Source organism: Echinops telfairi, unplaced genomic scaffold, assembly GCF_000313985.2.
Source record: "Echinops telfairi isolate 266 unplaced genomic scaffold, ASM31398v2 ScPeMD7_7424;HRSCAF=8462, whole genome shotgun sequence".
In the NCBI taxonomy this organism is placed as follows: domain Eukaryota; kingdom Metazoa; phylum Chordata; class Mammalia; order Afrosoricida; family Tenrecidae; genus Echinops; species Echinops telfairi.
This window is the reverse complement of record NW_022111324.1, coordinates 8,502,411-8,520,351: the sequence shown is the minus strand read 5'-3', so window position 1 is coordinate 8,520,351 and position 17,941 is coordinate 8,502,411. Positions and strand designations below refer to the sequence as shown.

At 43.3% G+C, this 17,941-nt stretch overlaps 1 protein-coding gene across 1 annotated transcript in view; it reads left to right on the top strand.

Annotated features, from left to right (window-relative positions):
- The window catches only part of DPT (dermatopontin), a 35,914-nt gene extending 25,680 nt beyond the window's left edge, over positions 1-10,234 (top strand). The window contains exons 3-4 of the mRNA XM_004706747.3: positions 4,325-4,432; positions 7,948-10,234. Of these exons, the coding sequence (XP_004706804.1) occupies positions 4,325-4,432; positions 7,948-8,014 (175 nt within the window). The 3' untranslated portion in view covers positions 8,015-10,234. The remainder of the gene's footprint in view (positions 1-4,324; positions 4,433-7,947) is intronic.
- Positions 10,235-17,941: the final 7,707 nt, after the last annotated feature.

Below are 17,941 nucleotides of genomic sequence, written 5' to 3'. Positions count from 1 at the left end.
TTCTGTTTGGTACAGTGACTGTAGGGAGTCTTCTCATCTTCTGTGGTACTTCCTGCACTGTTCTGATGAAAGATGGCCAATACCAGTCCATTTTAGTTCACTAATCCTAGAATGTCAATTTTCATGTGTTTAGTTTCATTTTTTGCAACTGCTATTTTTCCAAGAATCATACTTTGCACATTCCAAGTTCCAATTATTAATTGATATTTGCAACTATTTCTTCTCACTTTTAAGTCATGTCCTACCAACAAATGAAAGTTCTGAAGGCTTACTCCCACAGGCTAACCTTTATAAAGTAGCGTCAATCATAATAACATGGTTGACTCTCCTTTGGAAAGGCAGCTTGTCCACAGTCATTTTTTGGGTGCCTTCTGAGCTGAAAGGTTCCTCTTCAGATGCCTATTAAGATATCAACACTCCAATTTCCACAAGAGAAGAGGTGTGCACAATCTATACCCTTCCTTGCACCTCCAAAGCTCTGGATTCTGCAGAAGAGGGTGCTATGCTTCCAGTAGAGCCGTTGGCCATTTTTTTTCCCCACCTTTGGCCAATTGACCCAGCTCTTTGGAAGGGAAGCAGGGTTGCCACTTTTGTATGTATGCCTTCCTTTATGCATAACTGCTTTTGGATTTTATTCATCCTATCTTCTAAAAATGAATTCAAACACCATTGGATTCAGCACCAACTAAGGATTCCATACCATGAACAATGCACTCCAATCAGATATTCTCATTTGTTGTAGCTTACCTGGAAAGGTTTCAGAACAAGAAGATTGAAAATTTCTATTTTGAAAATCTCCTCAATTATTTGACTTTCAGAAATGGTCATCCTCTGTTTACTAGATATGGAATGTAGGTCAATCTTAGCAAATCATTTCTACAATGAGTGACTTTCTCTTCAATGACCACTTCTGATTTCGATCATAAAATCCAATAACTTGTTGCTGTCGGGTCAATTACAACTCCTGGCATCCCCATATGTGTCAGAGCAGAACCGTGCTGCATGGCATTTTCAACGGCTGATTTGGGGGATGGAAATTACAAGACTCTTCTTCTGAGCTGCCTTTGGGTAAGCTCCAACAGCCAGTCACATCACCTGTTTGTGCCACTCAAGGGCTTCCATTCAGATCATAAAAGGTATATATGAGCAAAAAGTTCAATATATTGGTCATCATCATGAATACAGCATTCTGTAAATAAAATGACAAATATAGGATGCTAGCAAATAATGGGACATTAGAATAAGTTATTTATGGTAAAGTGCTCATTGGGTAGTAGAGCCAAGAGGACCAAACCAGAAAATGGGATCACCCAGAAGCAACAGCTCAAAGCGTTGTTTGAACTTCAGCTGAGTTCTGGGGAATGAATGAGAAAACATCCTCATTTTATCCTTAGTTTTAAAATCCTTAGAAATACCATCTGGTTTATGGCAATGTGAGTGCTGGGGTTTCTTCCAGTTTGTGGTTGGAAGTGTGTGCCATGTGCGTCTCTGGTGTCCTCAGCACTACGGATACAGCCGAGGACATGGCACTTAACTGATTTGGGACATAAAACCTGCTTCCCAAAGACAAGGGCCTGTCTCCATGTTCACACACCCTGCAAGGCAGAATCTCCGTAATGACTTTCCACAAACCCATGTGTCCTACTCGTGAGCAGGATCCCTGGGTGGTGCCAACAGTTAACGTGCTTGACTGTTAAATTGGCAGTGGGAGGTTCAAGTCTACCCATTAGTGTCTCAGACGAAAGCCCTGGTAATCTTTTTCTAATAAATCAGCCTCTGAAAATGCTGCAGAGTTGTTTTATTTTTATGCACACGGGGTCATTGTGCGTTGGAATCAACTCAGCTACTACTTAAATTGCTGGCTTGTCAAATCGATGCAAGAGACAAACCTGAGCTATGATATTAGTTTTTGGTGCAACCACTTGGTGATCACAAAGTCTTACTAGGGGTGGGCTTTTTGAGAATCTCAAACAGAGTCTCTATCTATCTATCTGTCTGTCTGTCTGTCTGTCTGTCTGTCTGTCTGTCTGTCTATCTATCTATCTATTGATCGACCAATCTATTGATCTATCAATCTATCAATCGATCGATCTAGAATCTTGTTTGTCCTTGATGACTCCAAATCCATTTCAATTTTATTTTTCCACCTTTTTTTAGACCACTCTTTAGATTTGAGGGATAAGGAATCTGGAGGTATTTTTAAAAACATAAATGTCTGATATATGTTTACACAGCCTATCTCAAGAAATTAAAGCAGCAGCAATAATATCCTATTATTTTTAAATAACTCTCCATAAATGTGGTTCTTTGTCTCCTCCCCCACAATTCTTCCTCCCTCCCTATTCACCGAGTCATTTTCTATTGAGGAATAAATGAAAATACCCTTTCCCTTAATGACTGATAGCTTCATCAGCTCTCAAGCAAATCTCTGATGCTGAGGAAGACTGCCCTCCTCCTGTAACTAGCCTAGATGCTTCTTTTCCTTCTGAAAAGGCGGTGGTAGCCTGTGGCTGAGCCCAGTTCTGTACCAGGGCGTCTCCGTACAGCAAAGCACTCCGGACACTGACTCTGAGCTCAGTCGGTGAGATCATATTGCTTCTGTCTGCACTGCATGAGGCAGAAAAAGGGAGAAATGTTACTACCTCAGGAGCCAATTATCCAAAAGTGGAAAGAGGATGTATATGTATATGAGTATGTGGCTGTGGATGTTTTTGTGTATGTATGTGATGTATATGTATACACACACATGTATAAAGAGAGAGAGATTGAGATTTTTTTGAAAAGGAGTAAAAAAGGCTCAGGATAAAAGAGCTTAAATAATATACTCATTTGAATAAATTAAATAATCTTCCTGGCCTGCCCTTCCCTTCCCCTTGGCAAGCTGCAGGCTTGTTTGATTATTTTAATTGGTTTAAGACTGTGTAGCAGTGTTTAGTATGAAGTGTTTTGCCAAAAGGATGCTTAAGTGAGCTAGTCGTTCACGAGGAGGCTGGACCCACACTGACACTCGCCCCCCTGCCCACCCTCAGGAAACCCAGAGCCACAGGATGGGAAGTCCTGGTTTCTTCTGATTCCCTGCAGTCTCCTGTCTTCCGACAGGTCCCCATGCACTTATCTCAGTTTCTAATTCAGGAAGTTTAAATTCAGTTCTCTCTTCAGAACTCTTACAAGGAAGTGTCACTTTCTGTTTGTTTGTTTGTTTGTTTTTGTCACGAGTTTGAACCTCTGACCTTGTGGTTAGCAGTCCAATGATTAACCTCTTATATTAACAGTGTTCCTTCCTACCCTTACAGAGCTTATACTCTAATTACATATTTTTCAAGAACTTTTTTGATCCTGGCTTATAGTAACAAATACATTTTAAACTATCCCGTTATATAAATGCAAGTGCACACATGCACAGGACACACATAGGACACTATTGGTCTGATAACTGAAAGGTCAGGGGTTTGAACCCACCAGACAATCCATAAGAGAGAGATGAGACTCTGTTCCTGTACAGATTTATAATCTCAGAAATTCTAGGGAGCAGTTCTATTCTGTCCTATACAGTTGCAGTACATTAGAATTGAACTGATGGCGGTGAGAAAGTATAGAGGTTGGCATGTGCCTTAACTACCTTTGTTTCTCTGACAAAACTTATGACTTCCCAAACTAAGCTTATTGCCATGGGGTTTATTCTGATCCATAGTGACCCTATAGGGCAGGTAAAAATATGAGTTCAAACGACCTTTTTGGGTTTCTGAGACTGCAAACTTTATAAGAATAGAAGACCTCATCTGTCTCCTGTGGTATGGCTGGTAGTTTTGAACTGCTGACCTTGTGGTTAGCTGCCCAACTTGTAACCCACTATGCCCCCTTATATGGGATCTTTATGAGTTGGAAATGATTGAATGGCAGTGGGTGGCATTAAACAAAGTTTACACACACACACAGACATGACTTTTTCTTTTTTCTTAAGACTGGTCAGAATGAATTAAATTGATTTTATGACCCACTAATGCATCATAATTCACAGTTTGAAAACATCACTATTTGAGATTTAAATAGAATGAGATTAATATTGATATTTTCTCAAGGCCGGAAATTGATCCACGCCTTTCTGTGTATAGTTTAATGGCAAGCCGAAGGAAGATGGGAAGTGGCAGGAGACAGGGGAGCCATCTATCTGGAATGGGCTGATTCTGTGGTGGCCATAGACCCCCAGCTCAACTTTATCTCATGTTCAAATTTTATCTCACGTTTCTTGCTTGCTCCCAGCAAGCATATTGTGACTATAATATGTTTGATCTTTGTCCTCTAACCCTTTGTTCTCTGCACACAGGCTGACAACAGAGTATCCAGGCCACTATGGTGAAGAGGTAGACATGGTTTCCTACAGTTATGACTACTATATCCGGGGAGCAACAACCACGTTCTCTGCTGTGGAAAGGTGCATCTAGAATTCTCATGGGCAGGGGGTTAACGAGCCCAAGGACTAATTGCATGCATGCATGGTTCTATGAGAATTTTTATTCCAGATTGTCCATGTTGTATTTTCCTGGCCAGGGGTTGACTGGACCATGGGAAGCAATGAGGAATGAGCTGTTTCTGTGAGCTCATGGCATGGAGCAACTCCCCTGCGGAGATGAGGACTCCCGGACTCCAGGCCTGGTCCAGAGTAGAGAATCCTAAACTGGTGTCCCATCATGGTCTAAGCTCTCCCTCTCACTCAGTTGCAAGAGCACTTTGTCCTCAGGAAGAGAAGACAAAGGACTGGAGGGGTACCCATGACTGTTACACAGAACTCCCCTCAATCTCTTGCCTTCGTTTAACTCCCACTTCAGGTGGCGTTGGAGAAAGACGAGGTTTCTGCTCCTATAAACAGTCTTGGAAACTCGCAGGGGAAGTCCTAGCTGGTCCTGTAGAGTCACGATGAGTCAGCACTGGCTACATGGCAGTGAGTTGAGGTGGCATAGGGGTTACACATCGGGCTGTGATACACAAATATCAGCAGTTCTAAATACCAGCCATTCTGAGAGAGAAAGATGGGGCTTTGTATGCCCATGAACAGTTGCGGTCTTGGAAACTCATGGGGGCAGTTTGACCCTGGCCTGTAGGGTCACTCTGAGTTGAAATCTACTGAATGGCAGCAAGTTTGGGTTTGGGTTTTGGGGGGCTTTTTTCAGGTTGTGGGAGGGGAGGGGGGAAGAAAGAGGAAGGACATGTAAAGAAAAAACACACCTGAAATTTACAAACTATATTTAGGAGTGAAAGAGGACAGTTTAAATAACAATGAAAACCCAGCACCAACATTTCCCCTTCCCTTTTCTTTCACAGCCAGCTCTGTCTTTATCTCAAGTATAGGAAACCAAAGCTAAGCAATCAGAGAAGACAAGAGTGTTTCTTTCTGTTGACCGGAGAGAGATGTGGGGAAATAAAGGTGTTACAAGGCTCGGTTTACCTACCTTAGTCAGGTGGTAATCCTTTATATAGCAAATGAGTTCATGAAAAGTTATAGGTCAATGTTTTGCCAACCAAATAAAATTTACATTAGCTCATTAAATAATGAAACATGAAAAGTTCATGCATCCCTAATCACTTTTGTGTATTTATATTTTTAATGACTGTCTAACTAAATTGAAGTTACCTTGTAACTTATTTAATGTGTCCAGAATTTTAAAAAATTAACCAATTTCCCCACTATTTTGGAGAGATGATATGAAAATAAACCAGAGGCTGAGGCTTATTGAATCCCTGTAAAGTCTTTTATAGGACTGTGTTAGCCTGGGTTTACTAGAGAAACAAATTCAGACACACTCGTATGTGTGTAAGAGATAGCTTTATATCAAGAATTAATTATGCATCAGTAAAACATCCCATCCAGTCCAGATCAAGTCCATAAGTTTGATATTAGCCCATGAATTCCTCTTCAGACTCACGCAGCATGTGCAATGATGCCAAATGCAAGAAGATCACAGGCCAGTAGGTGGAAAGTCCTGTGGGTCCAATGGCAGTGGATGCAACTCCAGGGCTCTGGCTCCATCAGCATGGTTCCATGTGGCTTGTCAACAGGAATGTCAAGCAGAGAGAGTGAGTGTCCTGCCTCCAGGGAGGAAGGCAGGAGTTCCCAGAATCCTCAAGAGAAGGCCTTGCTCACACAGAAGCCTCATTGGCTATGACCTGATTGACAGACTAGACTCCACCCCTTCACTCAAGTAGACAGAAAATAATGTAACTGCCACAAGGACCAAGTCTGAATTTTTGCTCAATATCATTTAACAGTAATATAAATGTCAGGTTATGTGATCTCATGCCGGAGGTCTTTTGAGTCTGGGTGGTTAGGAAAGCCTGAACTGGGAAAGGGCCTTGCAAATTGAAAAGAGAGGACAATTCTAAGGTTATGGAACTCCATGATCAATAAAGAATAGCTGAGACATTTTCCCCTTTGTTGGGAGTGTGCCCAAGACTTGACAATAATGTTCCCTGGTATGTTATGGCTATAAGACAAAGAGCAAGATTTAAGTGAAAGAACAGTGTGGTATAAGAGAAAGGGAAAGATATGAGCCCAAGAACTTGGGCAAGAATCTTGCCACTTAAGTTGAAATTGAGCTAATGGGAACTAGCACATGACATAAGGAGCACTCTACTTTAAAGCAAGTCATTTATCCTCTCTCAGAGTCTAGTGTTCCCCGTCTCCCACCCCAACCCCTCCCCCGAACCTGTTTGATTGACTCAACAAGCAATCATTGGTGGGTTACATGAGAAGACAGGTAGAAATCTAGTACCATGCTGGATCTACTAGAGATACTCCGTAAACTCTTGTTGTTATTAATATTACTATCGCCATTATCATCACTAATCTATATTAGGCCAGAGGTGGACCATGCAGAGAAGACACTCAATACATTGCTGGTTTTTGCAGTGAAATATATGAACAAAGAACACTAACTTGCCCTTGCCAAAAAATATTTCTTAAAATATATGCAAACTATGCTTTTCAAAATTGGGCAAGTCCATGTGGTCTCCTATCATCCCTGCCTGCTAAAAAAAAAATGTGATTCAATTTGTTATTCAAAATAGAAGACATTTCCTGTTTCATGTTAAGAGATATGAAAGTTCTCCCTTCATATCTCTGTAATACTATTTTCTGAAGGAAAACACGGTGTGTGTGATACAGAATCTCCAAACCAAACTCATTGCCACTGGGTCCATGCCAACTCATAGAGCTCCAATGGGACAGGGGAGAGCTGGCCTTACCAATTTCTGAGCCTGTACGGAGTAGAAAACACCAGGGAGTGGCTGGTGGTTTTGAACTGCTGATCAAAGCCCAACTTGTAACCCACGGAACCTAGCATTTGGTGAATACTCAGTGAAAGGAAGACTAAATGGGGAAAAGACAACGATCGTCGCTGTTGAGTTGGTTCTGACACACGAGTGGGTTTTCGTTGGGTTTTCCATAGCTGAGCACCACCCAGGGGGAGAAAACAAACTCACTGGCATCGAGTTAAGGCCTCAGTCCTGACTCATACAACCCTTATAATACGGGTAGAACTGCCCTTGTGGGCTTCCAAGACCGTAACTCTTTATGGGCGTAAAAGAGAACTCTAGACAGTGTTAAATAATTGCGTTTATTTCAAGTTGTTAACCTCTATGCCCTTGGGGTGCCTTTGGGTGAAGAGACACGAATAGAGATGAACAGGAATCTCCATCCCCAGCAAGCTAATCATTCGCGTTTAAGGTGCAACCTGAATAAGGCGAGGGGGCAGCCAGACCACTTGACCTCACAGAGGGGTTGTCTGTCAACTCTAGAGTTTTCTCTAGAGGTGTCTTTGAAGAGCAAAGTTAGATTAGGTGTCTGCAGCTCCAAGGGTCCAAGTGTCCTTCATTGCCTTTTTGTCCCCAGAAGGGAGTCTTCCTTCAGCGTCTTTTCTCACCAACGTTAGCTTTCTGATTCTCTCCCTCCAGGGATCGTCAGTGGAAGTTCATAATGTGCCGGATGACAGACTATGACTGTGAATTTGCAAACGTTTAGATTTGCACATAGCAAACCCACGTGAAGAGAAAGGGGCAAGGGGCCCCAGGCTGCCCACGTGTGTTAACTATCGTTGGAACTCCAATAGCTGTTTCTACTGCTCTCGTTTTTTCTCCCTGAGCTGGTAGCTGCTCCACTAGCTTTCGGGGTCTTTCTGACTAGTATCCTACTTATAATGAAATCCACAATTAAACCGTATTTCACACTTTCAGCACATTCCATAGCAACTGACAATGGCCTCCTTGCGCATCACAGATGCACCGTGCATGCTCTCAGCTTGGAGAAGCGCCTGCTCCGGCAGCACTTGTCACAGCCTTGCTACCGCTTTGGCTGCAAAATGAGCTGCAAAAGGGCCTGGTGCTGAGAAGCACTTTTGGAAAGAGTCGGCGTGGTAAGGGCAACGGGGCCAGACTCTGGGCTGGGAGTGCGCTCAAACTTGTCTTCAGCTGTATCTGTTCAGTGAAATCCAGGGTCTTCCGCAAGGGCAGCCCCCCTGCCTGGAGGAGAGGTGCTTCCACTCTCCCCCGCCACATGAGGTGTGTACATGCTTAGAAGTTCAAGTGCAAAATGCTAAGCACCAGCAATGAGGGCAATGGAAGGTGAAATGTGGAGGTGAAAAGGTTTGGAAGCAGAGCTGATAAGCTAGGACCAGAAGAATTCCCTCAGGCAGGAAAAGCGTCTCAGCATACTCAGTCATGAAAATGTGTGCACAAGCTGGAAGAACCTGTCAGCGGCAGTCTCAAGTCAGACAGAAAGAAGAAAGGCGAGGACAGACAAGGAAGTTCAGACTGGGAGCGCGACATCGTGAGCGGCCAGGTTGTTTGGGGAAGTAAAAAAGGCGGTGTGAGTCTTTGCCACTTGGAGAATAGCCCAGGATGCCTCGGAAGGCCTGCATTTGCCACACGGAGCTCCTAGAAAAGTTAGCCTGGATTGATCCAGACTGGCTGGGTGGGAAAGGCTGGGCTGGGGCTCCAGTTCCCTGCTCTGTACAGCTCAGGGTTGTTTGGGGTGGGGTGGGAGGAGTACAGTCCGGTGACATCACTGGAAGAGTGGGAAGCACACGAGGTGACACTGTCAGAGGGGGTGGCTTCAAAATAACTGGAAGATTGTTTTTCAGCAAAACTTGATATTTTAAGATAAAAATATCCCTGTACTTAATGCAAACAACAAAACCATTTCTTAAGCTCAGCTTACATGTATCAGTCCATCTACAAGATTAAAATTCTATGTCAATTTACTTTTGAATCTTCCCTTGCACTTTCTCAGAACCATCATGATTACCCAGGTAAAATGATGCTTAAAATCACATGGTTTTGCCCTGCATGTGCTTTGAGCACACACTACGGTTTTACTGTTTGGGGGTGTGTTTTTGTTGGGTTGGTCTTGTTTGTTTATTTTTGCTGCCAACAGTTTTTATGTTCTCTGGCATTGTCAAATTTTCTCCTGCTTTAGCTATAGCATTGCAGTAACAAGTAGTTGTGCACTTATACCAATAACTTTTTTAGAATGACTGAAGTAGTACTTAAAGGACAGAAAGAAGAAAGCTTTATAAATGGCTTCTGCTCAGTCAGTCACTGAAATGTTGTGATTCCACGTAGCCCGATTCTACAAAATAATTTTGTTGTTAGTACAGGCAGTTCTTGGGTTAGGAGCATCTCCCTTATGGACAACTCCTACTCCCCTTCCATGTTTTCTCAATCTGGCCTCCTGTTGAAAGGGTTGGTCCCACCCCCCTCACAACAAATTCATCGCCATCACTTTCACTTGCCACACATACAGCTTGTAAATCATTGACAAAGGCTTTAAACCCTTTCTTGCATTAAAGGAAGGCTAAATAAAAGCCATAGGCACCTGGTGCAAATTGCTTACAAATCGGTAAAGATGAAGTTCGGGATGAACCTTGTTCCTAACTCTGGCACTGCCTGTAGTCGCACCAACTGAAACAAAACCAAAAACTAACATGTAAGCGACTTACAATGATATTTGTCACATAGTATTCTCTGGTGAGAATTGATAATAAACATCACTAAAGATTCAGTGTGGTCTATTGCAGCCTGAGACCCTTGGTGGGGAGCAGGGGGCGGGCGGACGACAATGCCGGCTGACAGGGACCACGGTGACCCCACTGACATCACCTGTCTTCTTCTTGAGATCTGTCTCTTGCCAACCCTTTATATGCTCTTCATTATAAAAGGAATAAAAAATATGACATTCACTGTTCTGCACTTGTGACGGGTCAGTTATTGCTCTTTATTCTGTCTGTGTCAATTACTCATCTATTCATTCAGAAAATACCCTTGAACATGGCCAAGCACTGAGCCCATCAACGGGGATGCGAGGAGGACAATGACAGCATCTGGTTGGGAAATTGCATAATTACAGCATGAAGGGCTAAGTGTCTTAATTAAGAATTGGACCATAGAGGAACCGCAGTTCTTTGCAGTTGAGGCCACCTGGATGTTTGCCTCAGTGTTCCTCAGCCCTCCCCCACAACCACGTCACATGCATTCTTCATTGTAGGACCCCCATGTTCACTTGATCTGCATGGCTCCCTTGGGCTTTCTGCTCTAGCCTGGCCTTCCCTCCTCCTCTATCCCAGGGACCCTGCTGAGCCAAGCCCCAGGACTCATCTGCCTTGTTACACAGTCCACCTACGTGGTCAAAATCCCGACTCTCAGCCAGCAGTGACTGCGTCTCTCACGGCGAGACCTCAGCACTTTGATGGGGAAAGGAGGGCAATGGGCGTCCACTTTTGTTTCAACCCTGAGACAGTTTTCCAAAGGATCATTTTTGTCTACTTCCTCCATGTTTCTAACTCTCTGGAAATTTTCATTTATGCCAGAAAACTTCACCGTGCTATTTTTTTCCTGAGAGGGAGCCATTAATATTTTAGCAATTGCAGGGCTTGTTCAGGCCATCAGCCAGGAAAGGGCCTCCGCTGCATACAGCATAGCTGGAATGAAGACAAGCAGTGCTGGTTGGCTGACTTGGCGCCCAGACAAAACGAGAGGTTCGTGAGTGGCTGTGGAAGGACAAGAGTCTGGTGACTGCTGGTGAGGACGCCTGCAGCGGGGAGAAGCGGTCCAGGAGACGGCAAAAGAACAAAAGTCAAGACAAACGAGATGGAGCCACCCAGTAAGAGATTCTGGGGCCAAAATGAATACAGGAGTTTCATCCTCTCTTTTTCTTTTTTTGAGAAAACCTCTTCTTTGCATATTTGGCATGGCCAATGAGAGTAAGACTGTTAATAACTTTGTTTATTCTTTATCTAGATCCATCAGGCAGAATACGTGTCAGTGTGCGGACTAAAACAAACTATTTGTGTTTTCATCCTTCAAATCTCTCTACTAAGTTTCTCCATGCAACCGAGGATTAGCCATTTCTCCTCTCTAGGCTTGATCTGGACATGAGAATATTTGTCTAAGTTACCATTGTGCTTTCCTCTGATTCTACAGACAAGAACATCTGCCCTCAATTATGTGTAAAGGATTTTGCCAAAACAAAGGACCCTGGGACTTAGTTGAAGGCTCATGCCCTAGCCCAAGCACGAATAGAAAACGCCCAGCTAAGACCAGGCCAATTCTCAAGCCACTGTTGCCACATCAGTTCCATACCCAGACAGGGATTTGTTCCCCAACAGTTTCAGAAGATGGTAGCCGCAAAATAATAAGATGATATTTTCATATCTTACACTGACGGATGTCTTCCTTCCTCCTCGGTTTCTTCCCCCTCCTCTCCCCACCTTCCCCTCCTGGTATGGCTATTCCCATTTCTGTTCCCGAGGGATCGATCTGACCTGGATTCTGTGTGTCCTGAGCTCTCATTGTACCTGTACATGCTCCAGCCTAACCTGCAGTGAAAGGCAGGATTCGGGTCAGACAGTGAGGGGTGAGGAAGCCTCAAGGAATCAGAGGAATATTGTGTTTTATCAGTGCTATACGCATCCCTTCCTTGTGACCCTTCTGTGAGGGGCTGTCCCATTGTCCATAGATGGACTTTAGGTCTCAGCTCTCACCCCCCTCATTCTCAGCAATATGTTTATTGGTTTGTTTGGGGTCTTCTGATGCCTGTTACCTGATCCCCTTGACACCTAATGATTGCACAGGCTGGTGTGCTTCTTCCTTATAGGCCTGTTTAACTTCAAGCCTGTAAGACCCCAGACACTATATCTTTTGATAGTGGAGAACCATCAGCTTTCTTCATCGCATTTACTTGTGCATCTATTTCATCTTCAGTGACCGTGCTGGGAGAGTGAACATCACAGAATGCCAGGTTGTTAGAACAAAGTGTTCTTGTGTTGAAGCAGGGCTTGGGAAGAGGCTCAAAGTCCATCCGCATCCTCAATGTATTTCCATATAAATATAGGTACCTATGCCATGGCCTCTATTTTTATGAATTAATATATAATTTATCATGGGATCACGAGGGGGTGGGGAGGGTTAAAGGAGGAGCTGATACCCAGGGCTCAAATAAAATATAAATGTTTAGAAAAGAATGAAGACAACGTATGTACAAATATGCTTGATCCAATTGATGTATGGATTGTTATAAGAGCTGTAAGAGCCCCCAATAAAATGACCTTCAAAATGAATAAGACGATAGGAAGAAGAGACAGGAGTCCTGGTCCACAAGCTTGCAGTCGAAAGCGGGAAAGGTAGAAAAGACACAGGTGACTGCAGGTTATGCCCGGAAGCAGGGGAGGACCCTGAACCGGACTTGAGGGTCACAAGAAAGTTTCCCGAAGAAGCTGAGTCTGTGCTTGGCCCTGAAGCACAAGTAGAACTACCCCACCGACTGGAAAAGCGGTGAACTCTGGATTCGGATAGCCTGGCAACAGATTTGGTCTCTGCCAGCAATCTGGCTTTAGCCAAGTCACTCACCTTCCCTATACAAATAACAGCATCTCCATAACGGGGTTGTGAAGATCGAATGATCGTTGCATAGTGTCTTGCACAGAAGTACCCAATAAATGTAATAAGAGGAACAAGCTATATTAGAAATACAATCCATATGCTAAGTTGGATATTAGTATAGATTAATAAAGAAAAAGTTTTATGAAAGAGCTGGGACTTAAGTTCAACTTCATTCATTTAGTCAGTCACTAAATCAGGAATTAAATGTTTATTTTATGTTAATCAATACATTATGTAGTGTTTGCTATATGCTAACCACTGTGCTGGCCACAGTTCCTGCACTCCAGGGTATTAGAAACTAAGAGAGTCCAACAAGTCAACAAACCAATACAGTGCAATTTGGTAAGTCTGGAAGAGATATTATTTTAGTAGAGGGATCAACATGGGGAAGGAGATGGTGACATTCCAGCCAGTGGATCAATTAGACTGGAAGCATAAAGGGTACATGGAGTTCGGGAAGATTCCCTAGGAAGCACAGATGGCCTGAGATGCCCAACATGCAATCCTGAGACCCTAAGGAGGAATGGGTCGCTCACCTGAGTCCCAGCCACCATGCCATTGTTTGCAGATATCAATTGTAATTCATTTTTTATATGGAGCTAAGGTCTCCTAGACTTGGAAATCTATGGGGGATTCCATCAGTCCCAAAATTCTATATCTGTGGAAATCATCTCATTGTCCTGGATCTTCATCCACAAAGCAGCTTGACTGCTTTGATCCATACATGAAAATCAGCATTCATTAAAAAAAAATCATTCAGAAAAATCCATGGTCACAACAATACTAGGGAATGCACAAACTCATAAAAACAACTTTTAAATCTACATTTCCATTTTACCGACGTGTTGTTGTTGTTGTTTTCCCAGTGCAATCAGGTTCTGCCTCTGGCGGACATGTGCCCTCTAGCCAACTTGACTATCTTCTTCCCAAATTCTTCTCCTCTTAATACTGAGGAACAGCGCTGCTCTGTGGAACCCACTCCAAACTGTTGTGCAGATGTTGTTCTATTAGTTAAGGCATCTGACTCAGCAGAGACCATGCCATCAGCAGCATCCATTCTCCCTATAAGGTCTCAGTCAAATGTCGTGAAACTGCCTCTGTTGTTCTTGTTAAGGAGAGGTGCCTACACCAGGTCACCGTCATGGTATCCATCGTTGGGGAGGCAGGTACAGGAATACCTAAACCGAGGTGAGCTTATTATTCTTCACCTATGAACATTTGGACTTCTTTTACTCAACTTCCTCTCTTTTAAAGCCAGGATCAGAGAACATGCTCACCTCAAAAGGCATTCTAAGGAATAAAAATACTAGGTTCACACATAGCTCAGGCTTTCATGAGACTTGCAACTTTTCACAGTTTGGACCATCTATTATCTCATAGAAAATGAAGACTAACTCAAGCTCCATATTAGCTTTAAAACATATTCATGTTATGCCTCCTCTGTGCAAGCTCTTTACAGCACCTTGTTAGGCATTGGATCTCCAAGTGTGTTACTTCTTCCTTCTTGTTGTCAGGGTACAGCCTCTATGTGCCAGAAGGAGCCCAGTTATCAATATGAATGTATGTGTATCTCTATCCATGGAAAATGCGGAGTAGAAATAATCCAAACCATAAATTATGATTCACTTTGAATGGTGGCTTTACAATGTATTTGTTTTTTCTTAGTATAGCTCTGCCTTCTCCAACTTTTAAAAGTGATCATCATTGATTCTGTCTTTAATCAGGAAAGTAATTTTAATTTCATGCAACAAAAACAGTCAGCAGCTGCCAAACAGTTCAGCCCTCGGTTGGTGTTCCAGCTGAAGGGTGAGCATATGGTGCCTTTATGGAAAGAAAGAGATTTTAAGCCTAGACCTCATCATCTAAATGGCTGCCTAGTGGGTTATAATTTAATACTCAGCACTACCTGCTCTTTCCAACACCCCTCACCGCCCCCAAAGACAATGGAACAGATGTTCAGCCTGTCATATGGCCAATGAGAAACAAGCACAGGAAGACGGAAATCTACCTTCTCACCTTCCCCAACTCCCTGGAACGAGATGACCTGGGGGCTCGGCTCGACTCAAAGAATTCCAGGTCTCCCAAGACTGCCTTGGAGCCCTGCCCTGGCTTCCTTAGGCCCGTGTCTTCTTTGTCATTCTCCTGAGGGCAAAAGGCTTTCTCTCGTATTCCCTCTCAGAGTCTCAGTGTCCAGCAAGGTGTTTTAGGTGAGCATTCAAGAAATTAAAAAATAATCTGTAAATTTAGTTTTTTATTGGGAAGATCTATTAGAATTCTTAGGAAGCAATTATTGAAAATTGGTATTGAAGCACTTTGAAAGTGATGACATTTTATTAAAAGGTAAGGTATCACTATGATGTTGTGATTTTGATGTAGTTTAGTCCTATCTATTTGCCTGGTATCTTTAGTCTTGTCCTTTTAAGAACCACTCACTAGTGATAAGTTAGTTGGAAAACAGCAGAATTGATGATGATAGATAGATAGATAGAGAGAGAGAGAGAGAGATGATGATAGCTATAAACAGATGAGTCAACTCCCATGAACTGTGTCCTTATGTATACAACAGAAGGAAACTTCCTCTGGTCCTGCCAGCATCTTCCTCATGACTGCCAGCATGTTTGAGTTGATTATTGTAATACTGTGCCAATCCATCTCTCCAAGGGTCTCCTTTGCCTTCATTGACCCTCTATTTCACCAAACATGATGTTCTTCTCCCGTGATTGATCCCTGATGAGGTGTCTATGTTGAGTCAATCAGATGATAATATATTGTCATTCATAAGAGTTTTCATTGGCTACTTTTCAGAATTAGGGCCTTTATTCCAAGTCTGTCTTAGTCTAGAACCTCTGCTGAAACCTATCTATCAGAGTAGCACACAATATCACAACGCCATGAACTGCCATAACAGCCAATCATAATTGTCACGTGCATGCTCAGAAAGTGTTATCTCCCTACTGTAAAACGGACTGCCTATTTTGCTGCAGCTACTACCAACAAACTTGTATTGTAATGAATATTCAAGCAACTAGCACAGTACTGGGCACTGAACTAGGGACAAAGATATTGACTTGGTAAAATGGGTGTCATTCCATGTTCATTTAGGTACTGTTTTATTTTTTAGTATATCTGAGTTCTTGGAGGCAAAACAATCTATGGATTTTTGCCTCATGTATCACCTTACATTGCTCACACGGAGCATCAGTTCTGAGGATGAGGCAGGATCAGGTAATATTTTGTTCCGTTGAACATGGGGTCACTGTGAGCCAGAACTCTTCAACCAAAACGCGATGAATAAATGAGAGTGCATACCCAAGACATATCCTAACATAGATTCTTATTTCCTAAGTATAGATTTTTACACGCCACATTTTCCTTGTCACTCCCACGGAGCGTCCGCATGCCTGTTCCAACTAGCTAAAAGGAAGCAGCGGACCCAGATTCTCTGAGTGAGGCAATCTCCTTTCATTAAGTTGCCTGCCAGGCATTCATAGACTGTATGCCGGGCAGACTTCAACTGACCTAGGTGTCTCTGTGGGCCTCTCTCGTTGGCAGACTTGATGGTGAACTCATTAGCCATTACCTCACAGAAGGATGTTTTTTGAAATCCAACATGCTCCCAGTCGCACCTGCCTGTCCCCTGCCATGACAGTGTAATGTCATGCAGATTGGTTCTGCCTGGACGCTTCCAGGAGGAGGAACTGTAAAATATCTCAGCTCCAGTTAGAGGAGAACTTCTCTCTGCAGAAATTCTCGCTGAGCGAAGCTAGTGTGTGTTCTCTCCATGCAGAGGTAAGCCTCGCGAAACTGCACAGGTCTCTGCAAAGGTGCAGAAACATGGGAAGAGGTGAACACGTGATTGTGTGCAGCACAGAGGGCACTCCTGGGATGATAGCATGGTTCATTCTCACATTGCTGTGCTTTGTACACATCCATGATGGCTGCTCTCACATGGAATGATTCACCACTTACCTTGGCCCGAGGAAGGCCATACTCCTTCCTTGGGGAGATTTTTGTTTTAGATAGAAATGTAAGAAGTAAGATCCTGAAAGGTTAATGAATAAAAGAAGAATACTTGCAGTCAAACCTACAGTGAGTGATACAGTGCCTTTTATACTGTTGCAGAGGTAGGAAGATCACAATGGGCCAGTGAAATCGAAGAGAATAGGATGGGCAGAAAAGAGAAGAACATGTCTGCCAGTAGCAGAGACTACCTGAGCAAACAGGGGAGAATGAGGTTGTGCTTCAGGATGGTGTCCATACAGACTCAAAGCCTAGGGAACTTGGAGCTCATTGGTCCACTTCTCACATGTTGTCAATGGGAGGATGGAGTCCATTGGGGCAAAGGACTTACTCAAAGACATTCCATCAGTAAATGTCAAAGCCACATCTAGAACTTAAGACTCTGTGGTCTTAACCCAGCTTGAAACTCTGGTCAGGCACTGTCCAGTGAGTTAGTGAAGCAAAGGGCAAGGAGGAGAGTATACATGGGGTAACTTCCACTCCATGTGCCAACCGACTCTCCCCTTGACTATTCACAGCAACTCTAAAGAATGCCTACTACCACTGTGAAAAGCTATGCAGCAAGTGATAATTGAACCCAAGTGTGGCTGTTTACAAAGCCTTGGAACATTAACAAAAAAGAGGAAGACCATCAAGGTGATGGATTGATAGTGGCTACCACAATGGGCTCAAACATAACAATTCAGAGGATGGGGCAGCGTTGGGCAGTGGTTCCCCCTGCAGTGGATAGGGTTATTGTGAATTGGAACCAATTTGAGGGCACAACCAACAGCAACAATCGTGCCCTCTGCCAGGCTAACCGAGAGTTAAGGATTTTCACCGGGATTTCATCTGCATTTATCGCTCCATAGTTGGGTATTATATCACATAATATCCTCCGATTTATTCCAATCTCTTTGCTTTGGGAGAGAGATAAGATAATGGAGGTCCAGCTGGGGAGTGTTGAGCAAGGCCCGGAAAGACAGGCAAGTGATGTGAAACGTTACTGTGATGC